General features: G+C 36.7%; 1 protein-coding gene across 1 annotated transcript in view; it reads right to left on the bottom strand.

Moving 5' to 3' along the window:
- GDPD4 (glycerophosphodiester phosphodiesterase domain containing 4) overlaps nt 1–10339 on the bottom strand; it is a 92595-nt gene that overhangs the window by 26185 nt on the left and 56071 nt on the right. Inside the window, exon 12 of the mRNA XM_017533059.2 lies at nt 910–1131. Coding sequence (XP_017388548.1) covers nt 910–1131 — 222 coding nt within the window. The remainder of the gene's footprint in view (nt 1–909; nt 1132–10339) is intronic.

Genomic DNA, 10339 nt, shown 5'->3' on the forward strand with positions numbered 1-10339 from the left:
GAGGGACTGTGAGGGGTGGGGATCTGGGGAGAGATTGCAAGGGGAGAGATGCCAGATGTAGGTGATGGGGAGGAAGGCAGCAAATCACACTGCCACGTGTGTACCTATGCAACAATTTTGCATGTTCTTCATATGTACCCCAAAACCTAAAATGCAATAAAATAAATAAATGGGAAAAAATAATAATAATCTTTGAGGCTGGGTGTGGTGCTTATGCCTGTAATCTTAGCACTTTGGGAGGCCGAGACAAGAGGATCCCTTGAGCCCAGGAGTTCAAGACAGGCCTGGGCAATATAGGGAGGCCCTGTTTCTATTTTATTTTTAAAAATCATCTTTGAGAGGAGTCATTTCTTGCCAACAGGGATGGTATTATGACTTATCTATGAAATGCTTCCATTTGTAAAAAGACATATTTGTTTCACTCATAGCACACCCATATTCTGAGAATTTATGGGATTTGGAACAACTGACTGCCTAAATGCAGAGAGTTGCTTCTGAAAAACATCACAAGCAAATCTCTGCTCAAATAAGACCCAGCTCTGTTTCTACATCATCCATCATGCCAAGTTTTCAAAGCCTTAATGTTACCAAGGCACTTTCTAATGGATCTATGTTGGTGTGGTACAGGTCACATTAGATAGTTATTATACATATTACTCTTTAACAAGGTGCTCATATTTCATTTGGTTTGGAATAGCAAACAGCCTCAATGGTTTTCCCCACTGAGGTAAATTTAACTGGGTCATTCCTAGATTACCACATGCTGTATAAGTAACAATCTTCATTTCCATGTAAAATTACCTAAGGATCCCAGGGAAGATCTACAAGGTAGGTCAAGTTCAACCACTGTGCTCCTATGACATGCTACCCACCTCCCAACCTGTATCATAAATACTGAGAAAGACATACCAGATGTTGCTCAATTTTAGAGGCAAGGATCACTCTTACTACTTGGCGGACAAATGTGTGTCTGAGAGGGTGTTTTGGTGGAGGACTACGAAGATCAAATATCACAAATTTTCTTTTCTTCTTTGCAAGTGTCAACAAATCAGCTAGTGTTGGAATTGACTGATTTCTTGCTCTTTCTTTATCTGCCTCTGATAGAGGTTTCATATTGTAGAATGGCCTAAGCTAAAAATAAATATATTAATAAATACATCAAAAGCATTTTCCAGTTCTCCTCCTATGTAGCCCTACATCCAGCTCTACCTCAGCTGCTCCATTATCATTCAATCCACCAGGCCCCCTGAAATACTAGTGCTAGATAACAGGTGAGAAAGAGAGAAATAAAATTTAATCTCATTAATAATTACAGTGTTTGGAATGGACTCTTTTATATCCTAGAACCTGCTGTATTTGCACTGAAGGTCTTTCATGTTCTTATCCTGACCTTCCTTTCCAGCCTTTTCTCCCATAACTCAAGATAATACATCCCTTTTCAATCATGTTGGCTTCCCACATGGGCTCTCGCTATTCTAGTTTTATGTAATAGGAAGAACACATCCTTTGGCTTCAACTGAATTTAATACTAGCTCTACGCCTCCTTTGACTTCCTTGCCATATCCACCTGTTAAAAATCCTACCCTTCGAATGCTATGTCCTACATGAAGCTTTCCTTTTATCTTCCTGAACTAAAGCGACTTCAAGGCTGGTGCTGTGGTCACGCCTTTAATTCCAGCAGGCTGAGGCAAGAGGATCACCTGAGGCCAGGAGTTCAAGGCCTAGGCAACAGCGTGAGACCCTTGTCTCTACAAAACAAACAAACAAACAAAAACAAAAACAAAAAAACAGAAAAAACCAACAACTTAAAAATTAGCTGGGTGTGGTGGTACACGCCTGTAGTCCTAGCTACAGGGAGACTAAGGCAGGAGAATTGCTTGAGCCCAGGAGTTTAAGGCTGCATTGAGTTATGATCATACCACTGCACTCCAACCTGGGCAATAGAGAGAGACCCTGTCTCTAAAAAAAAAAAAATAAAGAGACTTCAATGGCTTTAAAGCCCAATGGTCTATTTTTATGCCTCTGTAATTGTATATCTCATTCTGGCTCTATAGTTATTTGTACATGTCTTAGTACATTAAAGTTCAGTCCTGGCTCACTATGCTTCTTGCTATGCAACCTTGGTAATAAAACATTTTAAATTCTCCAAGTCATCATTGCCCAAATTACAAAATAGAGGAGAGGAAGAACAACCTATATATTTCTTAAGATTATTTTGAAGATTAAAAATGATAAAAATGTTTGAAGGACCTGGGAGTATGTCTGGTACATAGACAGAAAAGTATACAATTCACATTAGTTCCTTCACTCTCTACTGACTCTACTGGAGTGTAACTCCCTCTTGGCAGGAACTGTCATATAATCTTTGAACTGCACAGCATTTCATCTAACACATGGGAGAACACACATATGTTTGCTACATAAATTTAATAGATGGCAACTTTTATCATCACTTGCCAGTTTTTAGATCATTTGAGTGAAGGCAGTGATAAAAGGTTACCTCTCAGGAGAAGAAAGCAATATCTACCTCACCTTTTCTCAAGACTCAAGTAATCTCCCTTTTTCTCTATACAACTTTATCTTCATTCTCATTCACACCTTTCCTATTTCTTCTTCTTCTTCCTCTGACCTCCTAAATAAGCTGCCTTTTTGTACATTTTTCTTGGGAAACAAACAATCACATTCACAGTATCTCCAGAAAATTGCTAGGCCAGAAGGCAGACCATTGAAGTTAAGCTAAACCATGTTTTAAATCTGATTAAAAACCACAACTAATGGTTTTCTTCATTCTCAGGAAAATAGAAATATGCTTCAGAATTCAAGATTTTGTTAGCTACTACCAGACCTAAACCACTGGTTCACTTAACTGTTAAACCTTCTTGTGAGAAAAACTGTTAAAAGAATTTATGGGAAAGACCAACATAAGCCCCAAAATTCGAAATAACAAAGATGGTAAATAATAAACTAATATAAGAGTTTAAAAACAGACTGAGTTTAAATAGCATTATGGGGGTAGGCCTAACAGCTGAAGTGCATTGTGCCTCTTTTTCTGTATATAAAATAGGAGAGCCTGAAAAATAAAATTTGAATGAATAAATGCCTGTTTAGACTATATCCAACATGTGGTTGAATGTTTTCAAAAAGCCATAGGAAGTAACAAGCTGGAAATAAAAACAAATTTCTGGTTCTCCAGATGAAATATGTGGTTCTTCTAATAAAAATAAGATCAAACGGTTCTCTGTTCTCTATGACTCTGTGTACACATATTACAAGTAGAAAGGTTATTGGAAGAGCCAATATATAATATAGGTTAAGAAATAGAAGGACAATTAAACCTGTTCAGTGATGCCACATCAAGTTAACATTCCACTGAATAGACAATTCTGATGAGAACTCTAACTACATGTGAACAACAATACAGTTTACTTGTTGATATGGGTACCACTACAACTACCATTAATTGCATTACTATAAACAAAAATCACATCACCAGAGTACTACAACCACTCAAGTAGTGGGAATATCTAACAATCTTGTCTTTTGCCATATCTGAACATAAAACTATTACTTTGGGGCCACTGTCAGAAGAAAATCTTTTCCTTCTCTATGGTACTTTCCCTATATATTTATTTATTTATTTTTAATTTTTATTTTTCTTGAGATGGGTTTTGTTCTTGTTGCCCAGGCTGGAGTGCAATGGTGTGGTCTTGGCTCACTGTAACCTCCGCCTTCCAGGTTCAAGCAATTCTTCTACCTCAGCCTCCCGAGTAGCTGGGATTACAGGCACCCACCACCACACCTGGCTAATATTTTTTTTATTTTTAGTAGGGACAGGGTTTTACCATGTTGGCCAGGCCTGTCTCAAACTCTTGACCTCTCCCCTCTAAACTGATATATTAGGAACCTACTTTGCAAAAAGAACCACCAGAAGAAATGTACTATGAACAAATTGTTTTTAGAAGCCCCAGAAGGTTCTATTGCACATTATCAAATTACAGCTCATATGACCGTTACTATATTGATTCAAAAAATAACCAGATAGACTTCTGGCTTCTGGTTCCACATGTAAGTAGCTTTGAAGATGCCACTTCATCCTAACATCAAGAGAAAAGTTGAACAGAATGAAAAAGCAACAACTCTTCTTGCATCTGTAATAGAGGTTAGAACACAGGACAAACTGCTGCCCATAAAATTGGAGAGATAGACAGGTGAAGGGAGATGAATCACAGCTTACCACAATGAGACTAATAAATGGAAACCACTAAGAAAACCAGTGCTGGAGTAGGAAAACTTGAACCATCATTGACAAATTCCTGGAGGCTTAGTGTGGACGTCTGAGAGTTAAAAAAATTCAAGGGGATACCAAGTTATAGGAGGGCCCCCACTTCTGTGAGTTTTAGCTCCAGTAGTTTGAACTGAAGCTTACAAACATTGGAGAAAAATCTCCTCATGTTTCTGGCAGAGAGAGGAAAAAGAAAACAGTTTGAAATATGCCAGAGCACTCTGCTTCTTAACAATGCCTTCCCTTAACAGAAATTATTTAACCAGAGACTAACTTGCTGGGGTTTTATCAGAGCCTAACTGACCTGTAGGAAAAGAATCACCTAAGTCCAGCCTACTATATCCATCCTGTACCATCTAAGGGGGACTAGAAGGTGGTGAAATGTAGAAGCACCTTTGAAGTTCATGGCCCAGAAACACAGGCTCACTAAAAGACTGAGACCTAATCATATGAGTATAGAACACTTGCTCTTGCTCCCCCCACCAACCCCTATCTAACCACCACATTACTAAAGGCTTATTTATAGCAGATCCTTTCACGTGGTTGTACTATTTCTAGCTATCAAGAAAAAATTTATAAGGCATGCTAAAAGGCAAAAAAATGAAACAAAAGAAAATATAATTTGAAAAGACAGAGCAGGCAGCAGAACCAGACATAGCAAGAATGTTAGAATTATCAGACTGAGAATTTAAAATAATGAGTAATATACTACAGGCTTTAACTGATCAAGCAGACAGCATGCAAGAACAGATGGACAATGTAAGCAGAGTTGGAAATCCTAAGAACCAACAAAAAAGAAATGGTGGAGATAAAAACAAAAAGCCACTGTAATGAAAATGATGGTTTGTTGTTTTGTTTTGTTTTTGAGACAAGGTCTCACTCTTTTGTCCAGGCTGGAATGAAGTGGTACAATCACAACTCACTGCAGAACTGGCCTCCTGGGCTCAGGTGATCCTCCCAGCTCAGCCTCCTGGGTAGCTGGGACTATAGGTACACTCTATCATGCCTGGCTAATTTTTTCTATTTTCTTTTTCTGGTAGAGGCAGGGTTTCACCATTTGCCCAGGCTGCTCTTGGACTCCTGGGCTCAAGCAATCTGCCTGCCTTGGCCTCCCTAAGTGCTAGGATTACAGGTGTGAGCCACTGCACCTGGCTGATGGCCTTATTAATAGACTAGACATCTAGTTTCCTAATCTAGTCTATTAGTATGCTAGACATCTAAATGTCTCCAATTATGCTCAAATAAGGATACACCAAAACATATTATAATCAAACTATCAAAAATCAAAAGGCTGAGAAAAGGTTCTCTGAGCTTGAGGATAGATCAATAAAAACTTCCGTCAACTGAAAAGCAAAGAGAACAAAGAGTGAAATATATCAGAACAGAATCTACAAAGACTGTGGGACAACTATAAAAGGTGTAACATATGTGCAATGGTAATATCAAAAAGAGAAGAAAGAAAAAGAAGAAATATGTGAAACAGTCATGACTGAGAATTTACCCCAAATTAATGTCAGACATTAAACTACAGATACAGGAAGCACAGAGAAAGCTAACCAGGATAAATTTTTTAAAAATTATACTGTGGTATAACATTTTCAAACTACAGAAAACAAAGATAAAGAAAACATTTTGAAAAAAAAAAAGAAAAAGAAAAAATATCTTACTCATAGAGGAACAAAGACAAGAATTTCATCTGACTTTTCCTCAGAAACCATGCAAGCAAGAACAGAGTGGAGTAAAATATTTAGTGTTAAGAGAAAAATACTACTAACCTAAAATTCAGTGCCCTGCAAAATGACCCTTCAAAAGTTAAGAAATGACTTTTTTAAACAAATAAAAATTGAGTGAATTTGTTACCAGTTAATATGCCTTGCAAGAAATGATATGAAATCAGTAACACAATACATGAACAAAATGAGAAATTTAACAGAGATTGAAATTATTTTAAAAAATCAAACACATTTTGAAATGAATATAAAATTCAATAGAGAGTATCAATAGCAGAACTTATCAACTAAAAGAAAGGGCCTGTGAACTTGAAGAAATGTTATTTGAAAATATATTGTCAGAGGAGAAAAATAATAAAAAGGAATGAGGAAAGCCTATTGGGTTGAAGAGAGCAACAAGAGAGAAAACATTCATATTATAGATATCTAAAAAGGAGAAGAGAGAGAAAAGAATGGAAGACATATTTTAAAAAAAGTAATAGCCCCAAATTCCCCAAAGCTGGGACAATACATAAATATCCATGTACAAGAAGCTCAAAAATCTCCAGTTGGGTTCAGTCCAAACAAGAATACACTAAGACATATTATAATCAAACTGTCAAAATTCAGAGACAAAGAGGATCCTGAAAGCAGCAATAAAAAAGAAGTCTTTCACATGCAAGAAAATTCCAAAAAGACTATCAGTTCATTTCTCAGCATAATCTTGTAGGCCAAGAGAGACAGCATTTAAAGTACAAAATTTTTCTCTTGCTATTAAGTTGTTTGAGTTTCTTATATATTTTCAGGTATTTGGTTTGCAAATATTTTCTTCCATTCTGTAGATGTCTCTTCACTCTATTGATTGTTTCCTTTGCTGTGCAGAAGCTTTTTGGATTGATGTAATTCCACTTGTCATATCCAAAAAAACATTGCCTGGACCAGGTTGTGGAAACTTTCCCTGTATTTTCTTCTAGTAGGTTTAGTTTCAGGCCTTATGTTTGAGTCTTTCATCTATTTTGAGTTGATTTTTGTGTATATGTGAGATAAGGGTTAATTTCATTCTTCAGCACATGGACGTTCAGTTTCTCAACACCACTTACTGAATAAACTGTCTTTTCTTCATTGTAAAAGGACAAAAGTCCTGTATGAGTCTCACTTGGCTAAAATCAAGGTGTTGGCAGGGCTGTGTTCCATTCTGGAGGCTCTATGGGAGAATCCATTTCATGCTAATTCTGTGTTTTGACAAAATTTAGCTCCTTGGGGTTGTAGGACCGAGTTCCCATTTCCTGTTATCTGTCAGCTGAGGGCCATTCCCAGTTGCTAGGGGCCACCTGCAATTCCTTGGCTCATAGCCTCCTTCCTCAATCTTCAATGCCAGCAATGGAATGTTGAATCCCTCTCATGTTTCAAATTTCTTCTGCCTCTTCTCCACTGTTACATCTCTCTGGCCACATCTAAGAAAGACTCTGCTTTTAAGGACTTGTGTGACTATACTGAACCCACCCAGATAATCCTACCTCATCTGAAGGTCCATAACCTCAATCACATCTGCAAAGACCTTTTTTACTGTGTATGGTAACACATTTATATAGGTTCCAGGAATTAAGGGATGGGCATCTTTGGGAGGTCATTATTCTGTTTGCAACACATTATGAAAAGGGGGTAAATTCTCCAAGGAGACATAATAATACTAAATGTATACATTCATAACAGAGCTTCAAGATGCATGAGGCAAAACTGACAGGTCTGAAAGGAAAAATAGATAAGACAACAATTACATTTGAAGGCTTAATTGCTCCTCTCTCCGTAATTGATAGAACAAAGAGGTAGACAATTCATAAACATAAAGACAACCTAAACAATATTATTACTCAATTTTACCTAATGACACTCTACCCAACAATTGTAGAATATACATTCTTTTCATTTGCACTTGGAACAGTCATCAAGGCAGACCACATTCTGGACTATAAAATAAATCTTAATACATAAAAAAGGACAGAAAATGTACAAAGTGTGTACTCAGACAAGAGCAGAATTAAACTAGAAATCAATAATAAGATATCTGGAAAATCCACAAATATTTAGAAATTTGAAGAAACACTTCTAAATAACCCATGGGTCAGGAAAGAAGGCTCAAGTAAGATTTTAAAAATATTTTGAACTAAACAAAAATTATAAAATGCAACATATCAAAATCTGCAACATGAAGTTGAACCAATGCTTAAAGTTATTAAATATATAGTATTAAATGCTCACAACTGAAAAAAAATATAAAATCAGATTATAGCTTCCACCTTAGCAAACTAGAAAACGAAGATAAAATCAAACCAAGCAAAAGAAAGTAAATGAAGAGCAGAAATCAATGAAATTAAGTTTTAAAACAGTGAAACCAATCACCCTTTCTTTGATAAGATCAATACATCTATGTATCTCTAGCCAGATGAACAGAGAAAAAGAGAGAGAACACAAATTACCAAAATCAAGAATGAGGCCAGGTGCAGCGGCTCACACCTGTAATCCCAGCACTTTGGGAGGCCAAGGTGGGCAGACTGCTTGAGGCCAGGAGTTTGAGACCAGCCTGGCCAACATGGAGAAATCCCAGCTCTACAAAAAATACAAAAATTTGCTTGGCATGGTCGTGCACACCTGTAATCCCAGCTACATGGAGGCTGAGGCAGGGGAATAGTTTAAACCCGAGAGGGAGAGGTTCCAGTGAGCTGAGATCACACCGTTGCACTCCAGCCTGGATGACAGAATGAGACTCTGCCTCAATAAAATAAAAAATAAAAAAAAAGAATGGAAGAGGGGCCAGACGTGGCAGCTCATGCCTGTAATGCCAGCGCTTTGGGAGGTCAAGGTGGGAGAATCGCTTGAGCCCAGGAGTTCGAGACCAGCCTGGGCAAGACAGTCAGACACTGTCTCAACAAAAAAAAAATAAAAGAATTAGTTGGGCATGGTAGCACCTGCCTGTAGTCTCAATTAATTGGGAGATTGAGGTGGGAGGATCCCATAAGCCCAGGAATTTGAGTCTGCAGTGAGGTATGATCATGCCTCTGTATTCCAGCCTGGGTGACAAAGTGAGATCCCATTTGTTATTTAGTAAATAAATAGTGAATGAATGAATGAAGAGGGAATATTACCACTGATCCCACAGTCATTAAAAAGATAATAGATGAATATTATAAACAACTCTGTGTCCACAAATTCAAGAGCTTAGATAATACAGATCAATTCCTCAAAAGACGAACTATCAACAACCACTCAAAAGATAACCTGAATGTTCTCCACATCTATTGATGAAATTTATTTGTAAATAAAAACCTCCCCACAAAGGAAACTCCAGGCCCAAGTGTGTTCACTGTTAAGTTCCACCAAACACATAGGAAAAAATAATAACAATTCGACAGTCTCCTCTAGGCAGAAGAAGACAGAATATTTCTAACTCATTTTATGAGGCCAGCATTACCCTAATACCAAATCCAGATAATGACATTATAAGAAAACTACAGACCAATATTTTTCATGAACATCCTGTGAATTTTTAATTTCAGATATTATAGTTTAATTTCAGATATTATAGTTTTTCAGTCCTAGGAATTCTATTTGTTCATTTTTTATAGTTTACATAATCTCTCATTATGTTCTTGCTTTCCTTTAAATCCTTGATACATCTGTAGTAGTTTTTAAAAAGTCCCTTTCTGCTAATTTTATGAGCTATCTTTTTAAGATATTTTTAAATGAGTTTTTCTCCTGGTTTTAAGTCACATTTTCCTGCTTCTTTTTATATCTAATAATCTTGTTATTGGATGCTGGACATGGTGATGTTATAATGTTGGAGGTCTTGATTCTGTTGTCTTCCTTTAAAGCATATTGATGTTTGTTTTGGCAGGCATTTAAATGATTAGCCAGTTTGATTTTTATTTATTTTTAGTGAGTATAAGATAGCCTTTAACCTAGGGCTAGCTAGTTTAGCTCTATTACTGAAGTATGACCTTTCCAAGGTTTTCACTGAATGGTCTGAATGGCCAAAAAAGTCTCTCTCTAATCTGGCTGGTAAGAACTTGAATATCTTCCATTCCAGTGAGTGTTCTATCATTTCCCTTGCAGAAATCTTTCACCTCCTTGGTTATATTTTTTCCTAGGTATTTTTTGAGGGGCCAGGTATTGTATATAGGATCACTTTCTTGATTTCTTTTTCCACTGGTTTGTTGTTGGTATATAGAAACACTACTGATTTTTATGTTAATTGTATATCCTGCAACAGTACTGAATTTATCAGTTCTAATAGGTTTTTTGGTGGAGTTTTAGGGTTTTCTTTTTTTTTTTTTTTTTTTTTTTTTTTTTT

The sequence above is a fragment of the Cebus imitator genome, unplaced genomic scaffold, assembly GCF_001604975.1.
Source record: "Cebus imitator isolate Cc_AM_T3 unplaced genomic scaffold, Cebus_imitator-1.0 Scaffold79, whole genome shotgun sequence".
Classification (NCBI taxonomy): Eukaryota; Metazoa; Chordata; class Mammalia; order Primates; family Cebidae; genus Cebus; species Cebus imitator.